The sequence below is a fragment of the Antennarius striatus genome, chromosome 4 (genome assembly GCF_040054535.1).
Source record: "Antennarius striatus isolate MH-2024 chromosome 4, ASM4005453v1, whole genome shotgun sequence".
NCBI lineage: Eukaryota > Metazoa > Chordata > Actinopteri > Lophiiformes > Antennariidae > Antennarius > Antennarius striatus.
The window spans coordinates 21,783,798-21,806,889 of NC_090779.1; the positions used below are offsets into that span (position 1 = coordinate 21,783,798).

General features: G+C 42.7%; 1 protein-coding gene, 1 long non-coding RNA gene and 1 other non-coding gene across 6 annotated transcripts; 2 read left to right on the forward strand and 1 right to left on the reverse strand.

Moving 5' to 3' along the window:
- Positions 1-664: 664 nt before the first annotated feature.
- On the reverse strand, positions 665-20,506 carry itga11b (integrin, alpha 11b). Of its 4 annotated transcripts, XM_068312547.1 has the most exons (31): positions 20,338-20,506; positions 16,648-16,759; positions 14,381-14,490; positions 12,721-12,812; positions 12,156-12,270; positions 11,792-11,919; positions 11,470-11,618; positions 11,244-11,388; positions 10,993-11,158; positions 10,171-10,241; positions 9,516-9,660; positions 9,162-9,310; positions 8,359-8,502; positions 8,040-8,243; positions 7,833-7,963; positions 7,324-7,496; positions 5,535-5,674; positions 5,340-5,450; positions 5,142-5,227; positions 4,874-5,072; positions 4,488-4,586; positions 3,940-4,016; positions 3,249-3,332; positions 2,892-2,985; positions 2,610-2,723; positions 2,448-2,534; positions 2,252-2,362; positions 2,049-2,144; positions 1,148-1,261; positions 875-1,041; positions 665-784 (listed from the first exon to the last, which is right to left on the reverse strand). In XM_068312547.1, the coding sequence occupies exons 1-30, from the start codon at positions 20,387-20,389 to the stop codon at positions 964-966; spliced, it is 3,576 nt and encodes a 1,191-aa protein (XP_068168648.1). In that variant the 5' UTR covers positions 20,390-20,506; the 3' UTR covers positions 665-784; positions 875-963. The 4 variants fall into 4 exon arrangements, with proteins under 4 accessions (XP_068168648.1, XP_068168649.1, XP_068168650.1 ...); XM_068312548.1 differs by lacking the exon at positions 665-784 and having other exon boundaries at positions 903-1,041; positions 2,448-2,531; XM_068312549.1 differs by lacking the exon at positions 665-784 and having other exon boundaries at positions 903-1,041; positions 12,721-12,807; positions 20,338-20,432.
- On the forward strand, positions 13,918-14,007 carry trnay-gua (transfer RNA tyrosine (anticodon GUA)). Its single transcript is given in 2 exon segments — positions 13,918-13,954; positions 13,972-14,007. It is a non-coding gene; the product is annotated as a tRNA-Tyr (tRNA).
- LOC137593651 (uncharacterized) lies at positions 16,884-22,972 on the forward strand. The gene is made up of 4 exons (XR_011035148.1): positions 16,884-17,757; positions 17,995-19,431; positions 20,345-20,512; positions 22,235-22,972. It is a non-coding gene; the product is annotated as an uncharacterized lncRNA (long non-coding RNA).
- The last annotated feature ends 120 nt before the right edge of the window (positions 22,973-23,092 follow it).

A 23,092-nucleotide genomic window follows, 5' to 3' on the forward strand; every position in this document is an offset into this window, starting at 1 on the left:
CCTTTAGTCATGCTGAAATTTCCCAGATGTAACTTCATGACATGATGGTTAGGCTCATGTGGTCATAGGATTTATCACTTAAACACACACATGATCATAGCAAGACTCTGCTGACATTTACATTTTAAATCTCAGTTTCTTACATTAAGATAAATAAAGTAGTCAAAATAGTGTCCTACTTGTATAACAAACTCAAATTAAGTTTTAACCGCTTGTGAGCTATATTTTTTTTTATTGGCAGCAGTGTTCTTTCATAAATCCAATTAAAATGCACCACTTAGCTTTAAAGCTGATATGTGACGGATCCCTGGGGCGCCTACGAGTTAATACGTCTTATCTGATGACACCGCATTAAAACTCTGGTCCCATATAAACCACTGTGTTCATGGTTAATTGGTTGTGAGTAAAATCTGGGGTCATCATGTGACCATCAACTAACTGGAAACACCCAATCACATAAACCACCTGTTCCTCTGTAGAACATTGTGACTGGAAGCTGATTGGTGATTGTCTTTATGGTGAACTCAGGTTGTTCATTAGCTGACAGGAAGCTGCAGGAACCCAGTAGTTAAAAGTAACTAAGTAAGTTCAGTCAGATACTGATACAGTCCTGAGGTACTTTTACTCCATTACATTCAAAGGACAGCAATTATTTTATGTTATTTTTTCTTTTTCTTCCCCTGACCCTTCATGTTAAACTTGTGACCCAAGAGAGACTTTACTTTTGATGCTTGGAGCACACGTTCATGTAATGGAGTATTACATTTAGCGTGTGTATTGATTCCTGCAAACAGATAGAAATGAGCTCTTAGCTGGGGGCGGGGCTTCGGGTCCCTGAGTATTGAGGCTCATGATGCATTCAGGTGCTCCTTACCTCGTAAATCTGAGGAACCGCGTTAGCCGAGTAAAATAATTTAAATGTTCGAAACAAAAACGTGGACGTCATCCTGCTGATGTCACACATTATAAGTCCTCTGCTGCTTTCCCATTGGCTGCAGGCTCCTCTTCTTCAGGTGTCCTCCGTCTGTTGAAGAAGCCGAGCTGAGAAAAAAAATACTGCAGGTAAGCGCTCACATGTGTGACGTCAGACGGAGCGTCATAGTAAATTTAATACGCATTGTGTGTGTGTTTGTGTGTGTGTGTTTACCTTCCACATGGCCAGGACCAATAAGGCCAGAAGTAACAAACCCCCCAGTGAGCTTCCTATTATAATCCAGACGGGGATGACGTAATCCTCCCCCTTCCTCAGATCCAGGATTATCTGCGTCAGAAATTGATGACATCATCACAGCTGTATTCAATTCAGGATTCTCTGAAGGAAGTATCTGACATAAAACATCAATGTCAATGTTTAAAAATCACTGATTTCCATTTTATCAAAAAATATTTATATATTGCGATTATAAATCAATATTAAATAAATGAATATGCTTAAAGTTCAATTTTTAAATTTAAAATAGAGTTTTTATATTATCTTGAGGGTTTTTTTTTCTTCCGTAACTGCCTGCTATAACAGTTTCTGACAGCAGATGGCAGCCAAGATCTGACTCCGTCTAGCTTAAGTATGTGCTTCAGGTTTTGTCCATTCTTTGCGGGGTTGGAGGGTGGAGGTAAACCCTGTGCGTGGGGTCACCTGGAGAGGTCACCGGTTCACGTCTCCTGGAGGTTTCTAACTGTTGAAGGGCAATCATACCATTTCAAGATCCAGAGACTGAAGTTGTTGCTATGAGGCTACGTCTTTATTCGCTGACTGCACCAAGTTTATGTAATATTTCTATTTAATAGTATGATCTATTGATCTATAAGATACATTCACAAGTCAATCAGATCCAGTCTTAGGCACTTACATATTTGATTCAGTCAGGATTGACATCTTTTTAATAGTAGATAATATAATATATAGCCCACGTTTAAAAAGAGGATATTTAATCTCATTTGCAGAATAAAGATTTCAGCTCTGGTTCAAAATGATTTGTAGTGAGACCAAAAACCTCCTCCCCGAACAAACACCTGGTGACACAGATGAAGAAAGGAAGGAAGTGACTGACCTGTCTAACAGGTGTGTCTTCCTGGAGAAACACTGGACTGGATGCTTCAATCTGGATGGAGGCAGCTGTCATTACCTTTAGAGACCTGAAGCTCACCTGAAACAGGTTACCAGTCATCTGATTGTTTAACAGACTGCAGATGTTTGAGTTCCATCATAAAAGATGAAGAACATTACTATCCATAGATTAAGTGGGCTCCTCACAGCAAGCAGTACAGGAAGCTGAAGTCTTCCTCTGATTGTAATCTTCATCTCTTTGGAGGCTGACAGCTTCAATCGACATTGCACTGCCAAGGCCTCACTGTTAGTTTGGTTCTGCACAGAAGAAGAACAACAACAACAACAAGACTGATTCCTGGATGTTCCCCTGCTGTCCTGAGATCAGTACTATCAGTCTTACCAGCTGTGACAGGTGAGACAGGTCCTCAGCTGTCACCTGATTGGCTGCTCTGGGCTGAGGCAGACTGCACTGGGACCCTGCTTCCTGCTGACAGAAAGAGAAGGAGGATGCCTGTTTGTCTTCACTTACACACAAGAGCCTTTGGTAAGATTCTTCTCCTACCTGCTCGATGACGTAATCAGTGACGTTCATCAGTTGGTTCCCCTGTCGGGTCACAGCCCAGATATCAGCCCTGAATAGGATTTCCTTCACCGGGAAGAAGCCCAGGTCCTGGAACTGTCAACAATAGACAGTTTGTCAATTGATGCCAGAATTGTCCTGCAGTAGTTATTCTGAGGATTCTCATCAGAGATGTTCATGTTGAACAGCAGGAACAATGATGAACACAGGTTCAAACGTAGTAAGTTTAAGTTGGGTGAAAAGACCTGACCCTCCTATACTTACATAATAAGTCAGGTTGAAGGTGAGGGAGTCTGACATGTCCCACGATGAGGAGGAGGATGGAGAGGTGATTTCAAATCGAGGCGGGTTGGGGTCTCTGAGAGGAGAGGAGAGGAGAGGAGAGGAGAGGAGAGGAGAGGAGAGGAGGAGGGGGGGAGGGGAGGGGACAGGATGACATAGTTTTAGCCTTTTCGTTTTCTATTATGTTTGTTGTGTGAGGCAGCTATTTACGTCATAGGTTTATTATGTCTGTGGATCATTCAGCTTCATGTTGAATCTTGACTCTTGGATTCTGAGACAATTGTGTTTGTGTCTGTTTGGAAACCTTCATGTAATCTGATTACAACCAGCTCCACTCACCTGGTGAAGAGGAGGTTGCTTTGGTATTTCAGTGGCATGAGGATGTTGTTGATGTTGTCATTGGGGTATCCATCCTCTCCCTCACTGATTAACACACACACACACATTTATCTTCATTGCGTGTCTGAACCTTGTGAAGAACTTTGACTCAGTGATTTAGACTTTTTGACTCTGATAGAATAAACACCATAAAATATGTTCTACAGGGAATTATGAATTTAATTTGGATTTTACAATTACTGTATATTAAAAAGGAGGAAAATCAATGAATGAATGGACAAATAAACAAATAAATTCATGAATAATGAGGAAAAAAACAAGAAACAAGAAAAACTGGCCAAGAAAGGAAAGCAATCAAAGCAAATTGGTACATTAAAAAAAGAAAGAGATGAAATAAAGTTGCTTGACAATTTAACATAAGAGGAATCATTAAAGTAGTGTATTCAAAAAACTAAAATGAATAGATACAAAACAATATGATACGATACATTACATTAAATTCAGTTTCACTTTACATTCAAAAGCACATGAATATCAAGTAATAATGAACATGCTGATGCTCACTATTTCTGTTAATGCAGAAGCTGGTTTCAATGTTCATAAATTGAGGCGTATAAATTAGTTTGATATTAATCGTATATTCTTTTGACTTACTGTGACTCGTATATTCATTTGACTTACTGTGACTCACCTGGTGGTTGTCATGACAACCTGTAGATGGTCCAGGAAGACAGAACGGCTGAACTCAAACTCCACCCGAAAAGACACCTGGGTAAAAAGAGTAGTTCCTTTGACAAAAAGGGTTTACTGTTCGCTCTTTGTTCTGAGGTATACATGTGAATATCTTCCTCCATTACATTTACCTGACATATAAACAATCATTCATTCATTCATAAATAATATTACATATTTTTAAGCATGTTAAATGTTCCTTGGCTTAATCATGTCTGCTAACTTTATGAGGTCAGTAGATGAGTCTAGCTAAAAACACATTCTGTCCCAAAATGAAAGTCAATGAAGATCCTGCTAATCAGAGGCCAGTCTTGTGATTTGATCAAAAGCTCGAGAGCATAGACTAAGTGAGACTATGTTTGGTGACCATTGAGACCAAACATTGAATAACCTCTGGAACCACAGCAGCAGAGATTATACTAGTGTGCATGTATTTAAGAGGTCCATGAAAATAGCAGTATATCATCTGCATGTCATCTGTCAGCTGCGATCGGGTCTTGGTCCTACCTGCGACAAAGGTTTCATGAATGGAGCGCTGATGTTACAGCTCCTCTGAGTGTCCAGTCTGTTCTCAGAGTTACATTCAATCTGAAGATCTGATTGGTCCTGTGAGGAAGGGGAGGAGCTTGCTTAGTCAACCATTTTTTAAATGAAAAACCAAATATCTCAAAGCACATTTACTTGATTTCTTTAGCCTGCTTGTAAGCAATGATCTGACACCTATGTCACACAAATTGTTTCAGTACCGGCTAAAGTTTCAGCTTCATTGTATTTCGTCTCATGTATCTGTGTAGACATGCTGTTAAATTTAGCATTACTACGTTTTATTGCAGTTGAGATTATGAAGCTAGTTTGCAACGTTTATTACTTGTCATTTCAGGACATGAGAATACCTTGACAATGAGCCTGGAGAAGAGAAGGTTGGAGGAGGTGGAGATGTGGATGGAGGCTCCATAAGCATTCTCTCCCTGATTCTCCAGGTGGGCAAACACCACCATCCTCCTCCGGCCGGTCTCCACTACGTAGCAATCAGACTCCCCTTGGTGGCTGCAGAGCGACCAGACGGCACGGTTGGAAGCACTGCAGAACTGCCTTCAAGTGGAAAAGGGGGATGGTTACCTGATGGTGATATATGTGCTTACGGTGATGGGTGATACTCACTGGACATTCATGAGGTCAGTGTAGGTGCCAAGGATGAGGTCAGGAACACAGGTGTCCTCCTGCTCACAGCCATTCCAGAAGGGAATCTACAGCGAGAAATGAGGATCATTCCCGTTGTCTTTGATACGACAGAAAGAATGAAAGACCAAGATCCATGCTACGCTGGAACCAACTAAGACCAACTGGACCAATGCTCACCTCCACCTTCAGGGTGCTTGGCCAATCCGGGTCCAACACTGGCCCCTTATCTGGGTTCTGCAACCCCGTCTCCAGGACAACCATGATTGAATGTCCATAATCAGTCGTCTCCTGTTCCGAGACAGGTGTGAGTGAAGTTGGTGTGTTTAGGAGCTGATTTCATGTATTTTAATTGTGTTGGAGGTTCCTGCTGACCTGGATAGAGAAGCCAAGGCTTTGGCAGCTCTCTCTTCCTGCTTGCAGAGACAGAGTTCTGGGCTGCTGGCGGTCGGATTCATCCAGAATGGCTCGAGGAGGAAAACGCCTCTCGTCCAACAGCAGACTGAACCAAACAGCTAGGAAGAGAAAGACGAAAGGCTTGATGTATATTTATAAGTTACATTTGGAAAGAAGGAGCATCTCCTGAAGAGCTCCGTGGAGCAAACTGAACTGAGTGTTGACAGTCCTGATTCTGATTGGTCATGGTGGTTGCTGACATGCCGACACATCTCTGATATAAATTATGTTTCATCATATTTAAATTCAGGATAGATATATATATACAGAGAGGAGGTCTCTCTGTTTCCATGGTAACATGTGTCCATGTTGACTGGATGTACAGGGACGTACAGTGGACAGTGGCGTGCATGAGTGATCTTAATCATCTCATCTTCAGTCACTTATCCGCCTCATGGGTCACGGGTTACGCTGGGGTCTATCCAAGTTGGCTATCCATGAGTGGTGGGGTAGACCCCATACGCATAGCCAGTGCATCGTGGGGCACAAACACAACAAAATATGATAAATAGTAATGCAGTCAGTTGTGCTTTTGATTACTTTTTCAAAGATTTAACTTTGTCAATGATTAATAGACTTTTGCATTTCCTGTCTGGTTATTGGACTGCAGAGCTCATTCCCATGTGTTTCACAACTGAAGTTGGTTTTGATTGATAAACACTGAGGTCAGCTGCCTCAAACCGTTACAAATGCCACGTCTTCACTCAAACAATAAAGAGGAGAGGAATTCTGGCTTCCGTCTTCTGTCTGTCTATTGAAACGTGTTGGTTTTATATCATGTGCAAGTTTAGAGTGTGTGTATGTCTAATCCGGTCCAGATGATTAGGGGAAAGCGAGGAGCTGATGGAGAGAAGATGATATGAAAATATAAATTAGGATGTCAACGAGCTTTCTGCACATCTGCAACCAATTAGAGAAAACGTTTCACGAGGCGCTGTAGGGAGGAAAAGACCCCGATAAGATTTTTCACATGCAGACGTGAAAACAGCAAAAATCTGGATAAACGAATGTCTGCACAGCTGGAAGACCAGACAGCTGCTACAGCATTAGAACCCTCCCCTTATTCATCCAGACATGCTTCAACATTTACGTCTTTACAACCACAACCTGCTACTGAGCAGTCCGGAGCCTCAAGCTCTGTTAGAGGTTGTTTTAGGAGGTACTGCTGGGGCCCAACACAGCATGACCTGACATCATCTCATGATGTCAGATGACAAGAAACAAAAAGAACTTTAGAAGGTCTGAAAGTTCTCTGATGGAACCTGTGTCTCCACTGGATTCACCTGTCCTACAGAAAAGGTTGGTTCCCATATCAATGGAAACAAGAAAATGTTCAGGTGTGAAGGAACCATGATAGCAGGACAGAAAGTAAAGTGATCTTTAGGGGCTTCAATGATCCATGAGATGGACAATGATCCACTAGGTTTCTAATGATCGATGAACACTCCAATGATCCATGAAGACTACAATGAGACACAAGGACTATGATGATCCATCAGGACTACAAAGATTGACAAGGATTACAGTAATCCACAAGGACTACAGTCTTTTACTTCAGAGGGATAGTTGTCTTTTTACATCAGGCTTTAAAGCGATGATGTAATTGTCAGTGTTTGTGTGTTTATACATTCGTTCGTCCATCCGTCAGTTAGTCCACCGGCTGTGGCGATGAACAAAACCACTGACGGCTGTGTCTGTGCTGTCTTACCAACATCCAATCTGGTCTCTGAAAGAGTCTTGGTCCTGGAGTCCAGACTCAGGCAGACACTCACAGACATGCAAGTGGCATCCTTCCCTCCTCGTCGACAGTCTTTGTTAAAGATGTTGACCTTCTGAGGTTCAAAGGTCAGCTTGGGCTGAATTCGCACAACACTACGAGACCTGGAGAGAACATTTGGGTAACGTGGTCAAAAGAGAGTTTGCCATGAAGCAGTCCAGGTTCATGGGGAATCTGATGTGAGCTCACCACTGTGCTCAGTGATGAAAACAGTGGTGAACATGAACCAGTCCCAACTTTTGAAACAAGAATAGAATTACATGAACAACTAAATGTCTCTGGTCTAACATTTCCAATGTCCTTAAGTTATTTTCAATTACACATTAGATTTTGATGATTTATAAATGTCACACAGCATCCCAACTTATATGACTCCAGTCTGGGGCAACATGTAGGACCAACAGACCAGGAGGGCTTTCATTTTTGTGTGATGCTCTGACCAGATGATGACAGCAGCTCCCAGTGCTCCCACTGCGAGGTCCACCAGCCCGTCTCCATTGACATCCATAACACCATGAAGACTTTGACCAAAATACTGCAGACCAGCATGGGTAGCTGCTACTGACAGACGCTGTGGGAGAATCAATGCGGTGATTATTCACCAATCAGAATCCTTCTGTTCGACTGGACTAGTCCACACCAGTTACCTGTCTGTACCGGGGTTGGATGGTTTTCTCCTGGCCATAAAACACGTAGACCGCTCCATGGTGGTCATCCTCCAAAGGAGCACCCACCACCAACTCCTTGAACCCATCCCCATTCATGTCAGCTACCTGGGCCAGTGACGCACCGAGTCGTGAGTTCTGACAGCAGTCAGGAACCTCCAGAGACCCCTGCAGGATGAATGATGTCTGCGGGAGAAGTTCAGCTTTAATGACCAGTTGTTTTATGCCTCAGAGTAAATCAGCCGTGAATCTTCAGTGAATGTTTTGATTGGATGAACTAGCAGCAGCTTCCTGTCTGTACCTGTGGTGTCACGCTGTAGATGTACACCTTCCCCTTCTCCCAGCCCTGACTGTAGAACATGGGGGCTGCCACCACCACAACGTCTGTCTTGCCATCGCCGTCTACGTCCATTGACAACAGCTCACTGCCAAAATACGAACCGATCTGGAAAAACCATAACAAACATGTTAATATGCATTATTATTAAGACATTATTATTAAGGAAAGTTTTAATTAATAGAGTCTGAGTTTGATTGCCAACAGAAAGAAGGTGTATTGAGTGCTTAATGGTTCAACTTTGAGTTTTATCAAAAATTCAGCCAATCAAAATTTATTTCTCTTCCCCTTTAAAGCCATGGAAGAACATAGGGACACATCTGGTACTTAAACTACATCTAAAATTTAAACTAACTTGTAAAATGAGTGAAACTGACCACAATTCAAACAACTGAATCCTAAAAGAAATATAGAGACTATGGTGGATCAAACATTTGGTGGATCATACATTTGGTTCCCAAACCGGAATTTGGAATCTGATTAAAAATGAACTTCTTTGCAAGTTAAAAAAGTTTCTGCTATAAATAATTGCGCCTTCCAATAATGTTTTATGCTCAAAATGTGAGTAATGTGAAGATGAATTCCTGGAGAGACCCCTTTATATGAATCCAATCCAGACTGCATGGGTTCTCCGTGCCACCCAAGACCAACCTGTTGCTAAGAGAAAGTCTGTCCAGTAGTTTCTGTGTCAGCCTGTGAGATGGTCTTAAGTAGCTTTGTCAGATAGGTTTGTGATTACGTCCAGTGTTTCTGTGTTTGTGAGTCACCTGCTCTCCCAGCAGCGCCTGCAGGATCGTCAGCTGTCCAGAATTCTTCAGGCTGAAGACGATGACCTTCCCAGTGTGGTTAAACCTTGGAGCTCCAGCCATGTAGAGCTGAGATCCACGAGATGAGACAAGGGAACCCACAGAGTAACCTGAACCACAAATAGACCAGAAGGAGGGACACACCTTAGAAGCTCTTTCCCTCCAAACTCACATGTCCTGAAGGTACCAACAAAATCAAGCTTGCCCACAAGAAAGAGATCACAGACCAACAAATCTGGGTATCTTCCTTATGTGGGCCAAACAACATATTTCCATATGAAACTACATCAGTCGTGTAGTCCTGTGGTTCCTCACCCAGATACGCTCCATGGTTCTTCAGCTCCTCTGGGAACTCCTTCTTATAAGAGGACTTTAGTGGAACTACTTTTCCTTGTTTGGTCTCCTTCAGCACAGCGCCATTCCAGTCATAAGCACCAACCGCCCCGAGTAGAACACCATCCTGAGTGTGTTTAAAATAACACAACATCTCATTTATAATAGACACACATTACTCTGTCAGGGGGTTTTGTTTAACCCAGCACTGGACTGACTGTCAACTGGATCCAGAATGATTTTAAAAGGTTCTTTCCAATTATGGGCCAATTACCAATTTTAATCTTCTGCCTTGATGGATAATGTCTACAGTGTCTGGACATAAATGACCCAATGATATCACAATGATCTAGACTGACCTAAATCAGTCTAGCTGTAGACCAGAGCTAGACTGATCAGATCAGATTGGAGCCAAAACTGATTTAGTTAGTAGTTAAATTTGTCATCTGGAATTCCTGATGAAAACTACCTGGAGAACTTCCTGAAGAAAACTACAAATAACTACCAGAATAATAATAATATTCCTGTAACCCACATTCTAGATGCAGGTTTTCATAGTCCAGGAATCACATGTTGGGAGTCGGTTAATCAGAGGACTGCTGGTTCCAGACCAGGTCAGTGATTCTGAGGGACTCACTCTGACTAAATGAGAGGAGAATCCAGCCTGAGCCATCTGCAGACCGAACTGACGACCATGACTGCTGGTTCCTGCAACACAGACACACAGATACCATCTTCTTCATCATCATTATCTGGTCACATTGCGGTGAGGGGCATTAGAGTGGCTTTCAATAAACGTAGCAATACAGTACACAGTATAATACTCGTATTATACAGAAAATCCCTGTATTCAAAATCTAAATCAAAGGTGTAGAACTTGAAGGTGTCTCCAAAATAAAAGCACTTGATCCAGAACCTTTTCACCTACTGACTATACTGATTGGCTGATATATTTGGAGCTGAACTAACCAAGCCAGCCAGCTGGGCTTCAGATCTACTTAAGGTTTGACAACACGTTGAGATCGTTCCCACATCAAGACCTCTAATCATTAGTTCACATGAGGAAACTGAGACTCTGAGGGCCAGCTCTCCTGAGGAACTTCCAGAGGAACCAACTAGATGGTCCCATTAGGAAGGAATGGGCTAGTAGGTGGTTAAATTAGTGGGGACCTAGCCACTAGACATTTACCATTTGAAGGAAATCTGGAATGAGATGATTCCACTAGGATGAAACTGGCTGCCAGACATCTCTAAGCCATCTAACAATTTATCTTCTTTTTTTATGGATGAGATTAGAGACTTAGATAAATATAAATATTTTTAAACCACGTTTGTCTGAAAGAAGATTTCCGATTCATGTTACAGGAAACTGGTAATTTCCCACACACAGAAGCTACCATTTATTCACAATGTAGCTTCAGATATTGAACCAATCACTTTATGCGGAGGAACAGCTGACCTTCCAGAGAGAAGATCCTCTCCCCCAGCGCATCAACAATATCCTTCAGCGCTGACTCATCTGACACGTTGAAGAAGTGTTTCTCATCCGGGTCACTGGCTATGAACTTGATTTCCTTCAGAAAGGCTTCAGGGTTGATTCCCCGCCGGTTGTAGTAACCCAGAACCTTGAAGAAAGAAGAGAGAGACTCAACATGTTGGTGGTCTGCTAGGAGGACCACACAGGAGGTATTTGTGATTGGAGAGACTCACAGCAATGGCGTACATCGTGATGTTGTCTCTCTCGCTGTCGGAGACGGCCTGAAGAAGCTGTGGACTGTCATGAGATTCTCCATCTGTGATCACAATCATCACCTTCTGAGCCCCGGGCCGACCACCCTGCTTGAACGCCTCTGACCTGCACAGGGTGGAGTTGGTGATTCTGATTGGAGTCTGTCAGGGGTTTGTTACCCATGAGGAATATTATTTTGCGTCATACCGGGCCACATTGATGCCCAGAGCTGTCCTTGTCTCCTCGCCGCCACGCTGGTCAATGTTTCTGGCGGCCTTCACCACCGCCTCCACGGTTTGGTACTCACCTAGACTGAACTCATGGACCACTGTGGAGCCATACTGAACCACGCCCACCTGTAGACGACATACAACCTGAATGTCACCACACTTTAACCTTCCAGTAGAACCTGTCTTCTACTGGTGGGTTCCCAGTTCTTATTAGCAAACTGAAACATAAGGTGACACATAAATCCTTACTGGAACATCCAAAGCAGGTCTGAGGTTGTCTGGGGCTGTTGAGAACTGACCTGCGTCTGACCTGGGCCAATGTAGAACTTTTGCAGGATATTGATGAGGAAGTCCTGGACCTCGTACCAAGGATAGATGGAGTTTGAACCATCCACAACGATCACAATGTCCATGAACGTCTCACACCCTGCAAGGTAAAGCAAAAACAGGATGGATGGATGGATGGATGAATGAATGAATGAATGGATGGATGGATGGATGGATGGATGGATGGATGGATGGATGGATGGATGAATGAATGAATGAATGGATGGATGGATGGATGGATGGTTGGATGGATGGATGGATGGATGGATGGATGGATGGATGGATGGATGGATGGATGGATGGATGGATGGATGGATGGATGTGTGTGTTGGTTACTCTGTAGGGCGGGGGCGATGTTGTAGGACACTCTGAAGTTTCGGCTGACCCTGGAACAGATCCCTGTGCTGTACAGGAAGCTTCCACACTCATGAGCCCAGAGAGGCCCGCAGGTCTGAGATACACATCCGGCAGGGATTAAACCGGATTACACATTAAATATACATAAATATGTGACAGCTAAAATAATCATATACAAATACAACAAAATATTTCAATTCAAAGTTCAAAGTACACTTTTTCACCACATGCCAGGACCTGTACTGATTGTTTGGGGATGTGGTGTAATAAGTTTTAGCAATAATCTGGGATATTTTTGCACTGTTTCAGACTGGATGACACCATTATTAGAGTACAGTGGAACTGGTAAATTGCCTATGTCAATGTAGACATGAAAATATGTGAAGGTACAGTTCCACACAGCTCATGCTAATTGGTTGACTAAACCTCCAATCAAATACAGTTCCACGCAGCTGATGCTGATTGGCTGATTAGCTTCAGGTTGGTGCATTGTGTATGCTGTTTAATCGTCTGAGTGAGGTTGATGTGTCATCGTTCGGCTCACCAAGAAGCTGTTGTCTTTGGGGTTGGAGGTCAGCGTCATTCCCAGCCTCATGTTGTCTTTCCGCTCAGAGACGTTGTCCAGAGAAACCTTCCCTGATTGAAAACACATCAATAATCAATGAGTCTGTCTGCTAACAGGTAACTGAAAATGAAGCGTGATTAGTTCACATTGACTCTATTTATTTTTGATGACTTTATTCTGGTTGAGAATTATTGGATTACTGAATGGCTGGATTAGAGGATCTGGTCACAGTTGATCGGCTTTATATTCATACTTTTTATGACCTTCTTCTTAAATGATTTTCAATCTTTCATACTAATGTGAATTCCTTCTGTTCATTTCCTCACAGCGATATTTCAAGTGTTGTTGGAAACATAATTTATAGCTGAACTTTTTCCCCGGTGAGGATCTGTTCTTTCTTTCTTTAGATTAGTCTGTTTTTAAGGTGGATGGACTGTGAAGGTTTTATTATAAATATGAAGTTTCAAACTTTCTACTATGAGAAGTTAGACTGAAAGGAGAGACTTTTATAGTGATCCAAAGCCCCGCCAGGGCAGCTCAGTTTCTCCATGATGTCACCTGAAGCCAGTGGTCCCAGGATACTTTGAGAATCATGTGACTCATGGCCCGTGAAAAATGTGCCCCTGAAATCTGGATCATTCTCTTCATTCTGATCCAGCCCAAAATGTGATCTCACGGTGGTCCAGCAGTATAAATGTCAAAGCCCATCTGGTGTTCAGAAAGAGAACCTGGATCAATCCCTCTATCCGGAACAAGTCCAGGGTTTTTCTGGTCCCCCTTCCATCTAGATTCTTCCAAATCTGTCAGATGGTTCTGTTTTGATTCTTCCAGCAATTAAAGTGGTCGTGATGACGATGATGAAGAAGAAGGCCAAAGAAGAAAATGGACTGGTGGAAAAACTGAAGGATAGAACAGGACTTTATCCAGGCTTCATTCTTTTCTCTTAAAATCCAGCAATTATTTTTTACTTTTTCTCATCCTGCTCTTTTTTATTCATGCTGGTAAACACTAATGGTGTCTTTGTGATCTCATCGACCATCAGCTGTGTGATTGGTCACACTAGACCAATCGCACGTAAATGCTTGTGTTCTTCACACAAGCATTTATGCAGGGTTAACATCAGCTGTCCTCCAGCTGTCTTCTACCAGTACCAATACCAGCACCAATACCAGTGTCCCTTCGATAGCTCAGTTGGTAGAGCGGAGGACTGTAGAGGCTTCTAAAGCAGAGATCCTTAGGTCGCTGGTTCGAATCCGGCTCGAAGGAGACAGATTTTGGGGTGCAGTATCTCAGTCCGCTATTTCTTGGGCTGGGGACCAGAGGCTGGCTGGTTCAAGACCAGAGTCAGTCAGAAAAAGTGGAAAAATGATTTTCCCTACGGAGCACCAATAAAGGGATCTTATTTTTAAAATCAATACCAATACTCTGCAAGTTTCTTCTTCTCCAACTTCATCCCAAACACTCTGCAGCAGGACATGTGAACTTTGTGTTGCTGTTGTTGTTGTTGTTGTTGCAAGGTCATACTGGACTCAGAATGTCACTGTGACTGTTGTATGAGTGTTGTCTGTGTGTCGTCTGTGTTTTGTCTGTGTGTCAAATGTGTGTCGTATATATGTAAAATGTTGGCTATGTTGCTCACCCAGGTGGAGACGGCTGCAATTTGAAGAGTATCTGTTGTCCAGTGGACACCTGAACACATCACCAGTCTGTTGCTTCCCTGTGGTTTCAAACGGTGCTCCAACCAGTAACCTGAAGTGAATACACACACACACACACACACACACACACACACAAACACACACACACACACACAAATACACACACACACACAAATACACACACACACACAAATACACACACACACGGACATAACGCATTAGATCAGCACATGGGGCTTTTAATATTTAATAAACTAAATAATTCCTGCAGTTATTAATCAAAAGTTTTTTTATGTTCATTAAATTCCTTTTTCTTAATAGGAATTATCTATCTACCTATCTGTCTATCTGTCTGTCTGTGGCTCTGATCGGCTGGGATCTCCACATGATTCAGACCATTGTTTCTGGATCGGGAACTGCCACCTGATCTGCGTGAGGAGGAGGATGTTCAGTATTCTTAATGTTCTTGAGGTCCAGGTTTCCTCCTGCTCTTTGAGCTGAGGAGTCCTCTGAGCAGGTTGTTTACGGGGTGAGGCCTCCACAGGAGGTCTGGACGGCGGTTCTGGGAAGGAGGTGAGTCACCTACCAGACAAGCGCTAACTACCGATTTGCGTCTGAGTCCACATCAAACACCAAAGACCAGCACCAACAAACCACATCCCAGACAGTCCGGGTCCACATCCTGCAGCCTGCAGCAGAACCCTAATCTTTTAAATCATCTTCATCTTCATCCTCATCATTATTATCATGCCTGTCTCTCATTAGCTGAGCTTTGGCTTCAGGTAAAGATGATGGAGATTCTTTCCTGCTGCTGCAAACACCGGTCCACTTCTTCTTTTGTTTCATCAAACTACCAGCAAGTTTGTGTTCTTTGTGTTCCTGAGGAGGAGGAAGAGGAGGAGGACGACGACCAGGACTTCATTGAGAGGTGACTGAGTGAAGCTCAATCTGCAGCTGCAGAGACTAACAGCCAGAGATGAGTCAAGCCCAGAGTCTTAACCTGAGGTCTTAATTATAATAACTAATAATTAATAATCAAACAACCAATCAGAACACGTTTCATGTCTGGATGTGTTCCATCCATCATCATCAGAACCTTACTGTAATCCAGTCTGATGTGGACTCAGTGATATTATTTGTCTGTGAAAACTTGAACACGTCAAACCTTTTATTAAAACTAGGCTAAAATAATCATTGTTTTCTTTGATACAGTATAAATAACAGGTCCAGCCTTCCAGTCCAAACCTGGACACAGTCCCACTCAGCTCAATGTGTAAAGGCTGACATGTGACCTTTAACCCCGGAGGTCTGACCTCAGAGGTCAGCACAGGTCAATGGGTTTGACCTCGACATCAGCCCACATGTCAACACGACGTCCAGCTTCTCCTGTGTGTGTCTGCTGCTCAGCAGTCAAGCCGTTGAATATAATTAATATAAAATTATTAGACGTTTGTAGTTCCAAGGAGGGTCAAAGGTCACAGGATCCTGATGGTTTATGGGTACGATGATACTCCTGAGAATAGAGGAACGCGTGTAATGACACCAGACTTAAGAAAAACAGAATAAATTGCCCCCCCTCCTCACCGACAGGCTTCCCAGAGGGGGGGTGGGGAAAAACCAACCACAACACATAGTTTCCAGACGGGTTGTTGCCGCGGGACGCAGGAGAAGAAGGTCAGACAAATATTTTCCATTTATTTACCTGGGACTGATTGTGTGATGGTGGAAGATTGTGAGGCATTCCACTGAGATGTTATACAATCACCCAGCCAGACTCACACCGGGACCGGTTTCCTTCATGTGGTCCAGAGCGGCCTGCTGTTGTAGATTAGTTACTGGTTTTAGAACTCAAGCTTACTGGTGTTACTGGTGACAGTACGGCTGATCTACCACAGGATGATCTGACAGTAGCGACGCCAGTTTTACACGGAATGCAAAATATTACCAGTTTGGTTCCAGTTTTCTCAGGCTGCCCAGGAGGAGGACACACCTGCGCGTGTATGTGTGTGTGTGTATGTGTGTATATGTGTGTGTACGTGTGTGCAATAAATTTGAGTCAAATATTACAACCTTACTGGTTCATGCTTTAACTAAGAGCTGATGACCAGTTATTTATTGTTAATGGTGTCAAACTGGGAACTTGATTAACTGAAATTGAAGCAGCTTCAAGCTCCACAGGAATCCACTGGGTCCAGTATAATCCCTGGTGTTAGACCAGTGTAAACGGGTTTCTATGAAATAAACTCACCACTGGCGTCCTCCCGCCTCATGCTGCTGGACTCTATATCCAAACTGGTTTTCTCTGGAACCAGTGAAGACCTTGAAGCTTTTTGTGTTGAAGTTGAAGCAGAGCTGAGGATCTGAAACACAGAGGATGAGACACGACACGTTCACTCCTCAAAGTGGAAGCTGCCCTGTATAATGTTTTAATGTATCCTCTGTGTGATCTGACAAGATAATGAAGGATGAAAATGATTATGATGATGTCACTGCCCCCTTTCAAATCCGTTTTCCTCGAAGGGAAACTGAAAAGGAAGGGATCATCCCGTCAGCAGACATCCAGGATGGCGGGATCAGTGTGTCCTCCCAATGAGGGGGGATGACGAGTGACAAACGATGAAGGACCGAATTCTTCCTCCGACACATCATCAGAACAACTTCATATTAACGGAAAAGAGTAACGTAGACTGAATCTACAGTAAATGACGAGCAGCTATTTATTATCAGAGATGCAATCCTTATTGATTATTGGTAACATTTCCCTCTGAACTAGAGCGGCCTTCATATTCTGGGCTTCTGCCCACTTAAGTGATCTGGTAAGCAGATGGGTGAGGAAGAGGATGGTTTGCAGATTCCTGCTACGCTGATTTATCACAGACAGATGAAGAGAAAGAGAGCAGAATGTCTCTACAGCCCTCAAAAGGTTAAAGAAACCCTAGCAGTTGGCCAATGATGATGGAACAAAGATCCAGGTCCAGGTCCAGGTCCAGGTCCTGGCTCCTCACTGCCACTGGATGGCTGAATGGAGTTTGGTTGATCCTCTCTGGCACCAATCTAACATGTTTTTCATTTTTCTTTGTGGCTGATTTTTCCAGATGTCTAATTGAAAACAGGTGAACAGCTGCAGCTCCTGCATCGACAAGGAGGAAGAGGAGCACGAGGAGCAGGGAGCCGTTTCTCCTCCAGTTCCAGATCTTGTGCTGCACTTTTAGTCTGATGACAGCGACACAACGAGTCATCTTTCAGCAGCATGTGTCTTTTGGCTCAGCATCACTGCAGCCACATCAGCTTCCACACCTCACCTCTAAGACTGGTGGCAAGGGGCAGAGGTCAAAGAGCGGACAACAGGATGCGTCAGGTATCAGATCATTTAAAACAATTCTAATAATTGAACAGTGTCAAAGGAATTAAAACTGCAGACTGAAACTGAATCCTGACCAAGAAAAATGTAAAATGAGATGCTTCCAAAATATTGAGCTTCTATTTTGTATTAAATTCTTGACATATTCTTGATACATTTTTTGAAAACTTGACATCTTCTCTGTAGCCTCTGAGCTAAAAGTGTTAGCATAATGGTTTGCTCATTCTATTCCAGATTTCACTGAAGGGACAGTTGGGTCCACATATGGATTCAGGTCCACTGAGGAAGACACGTGTGAAGATGGCCGCTGAAGAATTGATTTATTTGCAATCCAAGGAGAGTCCAGTTGGTCTCGATACAGATGAACCTGTGAGATGGCAGGAGGTGGATTTACCAGGACTTCATAGCGGCTTCCAGGAGAGGTTTTGTTTTTCATCTCTGTCAAGGCAGGTGGTCACTTCCTGTGTGGCATCATCAACCGCAAAAACAACAACAGCATCATCCTGACTGATGTGCTGCTGTAGGAGTTTAACGATCACACTAAAAGCCACAATTTGCCATAAAAACCATCTCAGCCTATGAGTTCCTGCAGGGATCAAGTCCAGGCTGACCCTCTGGAGTAACATCCAGAGCCTCGCTGGCAAATATTGTCCACTTAGAGGCATCATAATACTGCAGGTTCAATATCTGCAAATACAATTTAATCAGACAGAAAGAGGTAAAAGGTCTCTGACTTCATCCACTGGGAATAAAGACTTCATAGGGGCCCGTTTGATTCTGCTGGCAGCTAAAGATCTAGATTCAGAGATCACAGCTTCACAGCTTCTGCTAGCAGGTCCAATACGAGGAGGACATTTCTGTCTCATTATTCTTCATCAAGTCAGTGTCAAACTGTTAGATCTGAATCCAACTGGTAGAACCGGTCTTCCCAAGGACCTGAGGCTTTCTCTCATGCTCAGATCAGAGGCTCAAATCCAATGTTTACAAAAACCCGAGCCGGTTCTGGGGGGGATTCAGTCACTAGTGACTGGGCATGGAGCAATACAACTTGGCTTCGGTGCAGATTGCAAAAGTCGCACCATGTTTTCCATCAACTAATGAGGTTGGCATGAGTCACAAATTAACCAGAACCATTTTGTTACCCAGAAGTATCTCACCTTCAGTGCCTGAATACAGTAATACTTATAATAAATAGTACACAGTTCATGACACAAGAGAAATCTCAAACCTTTTAGCTACTTAACAGCACGATGCTAAGCAAATTCAGCTGGAAGGACTAGCTGTGTGCTGAGGGTAATGCTAGTTTGAAAAAAATTAGCTGATGCCATGCAAAGAATTTTCTATAAGAATTTTCAGTTATCTCCAACAACACCGTAACCATTCAGATGAAGATGTGATGGAAATGTAATGAAGATGTTGATGTTCTATTTTCTGACGGCATGCAGCGAAGGCTGCAGATGTGTTAATACTAGCTGATGTGCTAACTCAAGGTATCATATTCAGTCCACTCTTCAACTTGTAGATAAATATCAATTGTTGTGAGACCAGGTGTTTCCTCAGGTGAGACATGTGGCTAAAATCGGCATCCAACCATCAAAAGACAGTTTATGAGAGGCCTGGTGTCGGACCATCCACAGAGGACAACGATCGTGAAATCTGTGACATCATCAGGTTAGTGAATGATTTCGTTGACAAAATGAAATGAGATTGTAAATCCAAACCAGTCAGAAATGTCTTAGTAATGATGGAGATGAATTTTCAACTGTATTATGAGGTGTAATTAGAATTGACATTTACTATAAAGGACTTTAAAAGCTGACATGGATGTAAAACTCGAACCAGGGCAGTCAGAGACTGCAACAGCCCACGACACCCTTGAGAATTCAAAATTTCACCCTGACCTACTTTCATAGATCATAGCACTAGCTTTGATCTATGGTCTTACACTGGCTTTCTCCCTCACCTTTCTATCTTATCCGGTTCCTGAGTGTACGAAAGTTGAAATTTCACCTTGACCTACTTTTCTCAAGTCGTCATCTCATTTTCATCCCCTTTGCCGCCCGAGTAATGTGCTTTGTCTTTCATCTTTCTATCTGAATTTGTCATTATACATTGTAAATACAATGAAATATGTGAAGTAGAATGTTAGTCCTAAGCGTCCCGCTACAATGGGCCCAAAATCACTTAAAGTTCCTCAGATACATGTTTTTTCCTGCTTTCCCTTTCTGCAAGCATGCTTATCCAGACAGAACACCATCCCTTTAACCTCTAGGTCTGTTCTAGATGCTTCTGAGCTACTGGAGTATCTCTTTTTGTCAGCAGTGGTGAATGTCTTGAAGATGGGGACTGGAGCCTTGATTTAGATTTAGGCCTGAACAGACAAACCTTTCCACAGTCTTTTGCTCAGAGTCCGGTCTGTAAAGTGATGATGACAATGTTCAGGAGGTTGGATCATCTGCAGACGACAACTCATAACACCTTCATGTCCCCATGATACTGTAGTCAACTGGTTGCCAGGGCAACCAGCAGTTTTAACATAGAGGTAGTGGTAGTGTAGAGTGATGCTTGCTCTCTCACCTGGCAGGAGGCTGCAGGTCCACAGCAGCAGCAGAAGAAGCTGGTAATCCATGTGTGTGTGAGACAACCAGAGAGAGTGTGTGTTAGCAGGTTGATTCTGATGAAGGAGAGAGTGCGACAGGAGGAGGAGGATGAGGAGGAGGAGGATCCCAGTAAAAACACCTCCTCTAGTCTGGTGTGTGCACACATCAACACACACACACACACACACACACACACACACACACACACACACACACACACACACACACACACACACACACAGGACAAATCTTTTTACAGAGCCTGTAACTTCTCCTTCTCTTCTCCGAACGGGTGCTTTAATGTCCTGATTGGTGCACAAACAGGAAATACCTCAATTTGTGACCAGATGTTGTTAGAAAGTTACTGAGGGAGCATTTAAAGGTAAAAACAATACCTTTATGGCCATAGGAATATTCCAAAGAAAATGTTTTACTGTGAAAACAAATACCACAAGAAAATAAAATAGAAACCTACATTAATTTATGGAAGGAAGGAAGCCTGTTTGCTGGTTCAGGTAGTCTATCCATCCTTCTGTATTTTCTTCCATCTGTAGATTCATCCATCCATAAATCCTTTCATTTATTTATACGTAGATCCATCCATCCACCCATCCAACCATACATACATCCAACAATTGTTACACAACGACATAAATGAAGTCGACATTGAATCCAAAAGAGAGAAAAAGAAAAAAGAAAAACAAGAAAAAAAAAGGCAAGGAGAGTGCACACAAGATCATATAATGAAAAATAACATTAACATCAGAAACACTACGACAGTCTGAGCAGGACGTAGGAAGACAATAATGTTTAAATATCCCATCATATGAACTGGATCTAACTTCGGCTGTTAAATTATTCCAATCTGAAGGGGCTTCAAAAATAAAATACTTTTTATCAGCTGTGTTTTGAATTCCTGGAACAAATTAATAAATAGAGCTGATCAAAGTAATATAGAGGATAATTCAATGCAAAAGATGGAAAGCTGGTGTAGATGCGTCTCAGTATGAGTTAAAGTCAGTCAAATGATGGGTGTGGGGTTTCCTCTGAGCATACTGATGTCACATGTAATTGCACTATTATCACCTGTGATCGTACTATTGTCACCTTTGATCGTACTATTATCAGCTTTGAAAATTCTATGCAGCAGCAGAGAAATGTTTGTTGGTGAATTTGAGCAACTTTGTTGCAGAATAATAAAGTTTGAATCTAGATTGAAATGGTGATAGAATCTTGTTGATTCTGAGAAAGTATGAGAGTTGATTACGTATTTGCTTTTCAAAGAATGAAGTGACTGAGCATGAGATTGAGATGCAGAGTCTGTTGTTATAACCATATCCTTTATGCATTGGAGTGATGCACATTTCCAGTTACAACTCCAGTTTGAATTTCGTACGTATGTGGACAGGGAAGTGTGTACAAATCAGTGTATACTTTACGTAGGCCATGCGTCACGTGTATGTTAGCACATGCATTGGTTGTAGGGACTATAGACTGGTCCCAAGCCCGGATAAATGCAGAGGATTGTGGCAGGAAGGGCATCCAGCATAAAAAACTTCGCCAAACAAATACGAGCGTTCCTCTACAATGGAAACAGGATGACATGCTGTGGTGATCCCTAACAGGAAATACTGGAAGTTTTTTGTATACTTTACCTGCTATGTAGCTGATTTCAGGACTGTGTACATTATTCAGGAGTGACTTACTCCGGTGAGCTTATTGTTTCTGAAGTGCTCTGCGATGCAGTAAAACCTAGCACTAATAAAGCTGGTGGAGCAGGTCTGCTCCTCTGATCTTAATAAAGTCAAGCATTGTAAAACTGGTAAACTCTCTAGTAAAACCAGTAATGCTGTTGTGTTGGTTCTATTGGACAGCTTTGGTGTCGGTGGTGCTGCTCCAGGTTGCAGACAGTGTCTAACTGCTCCCAGATGTCCCGGTATCTTGGCCTGAGGATGCATCCAGCAGAGCTCAGCATCTGGACAGACTGACGCTGTTAAAGGCCTTTTCCACTGCTGATGGATTTACTCCACACATGATGTCACTCTGAAGACCCCGATCTCACCACTGACACCTTCACCGCTCTGATGACCATGTGGTCGTTGTCTCATTATGGTCATCATCTGAACAATGTGTCCTTTAAACAGCAGTAAAAATACTGCAGCGTTGACTTCAGAGCAGGCTTTTGATGGCCAAGAGTTCAATCACTTCCTGCTGCCTCTAGATTGCAATGCTAACAATGCTGCTGACCACACCTCATTAACGCTAACACTAACATGGACACATCTGGGATTCACAGCAGATTTTAAATGTCAGGAAAAGTCAACCTTTTAGGTTTTGGGTCAACCACCCACGTTGCTCTGGTACACATGAGAGCTTCATTTTCAGAAATCTGAGATTCCAGATGATACAAAACTATTAATAATGTGTTCTATGTAAAAACAATGTGATTTTTATGAGACATAAAAATGCAGATAATTCCCATTGGCCCTGATTGTTGTCTGTGTTAAATCAGGTTCTGACAGTGCAGAGAAGATGAACATGAGGATGGAGCTCTTCATTTTAATAAAGAAAACTATCCCAGTCACATCAGTCATGAAATCCTCCCTTCCCAAGTGGAGTTCGACACCCAAAGACACGGGGAGTTCTCGCCACCTAGTGGAGAAACTACCCTATCAAATGAAGTCTTAGCATGTTGGTCATATAAGAATAATTTTCTTAATCTTCAAAATAAT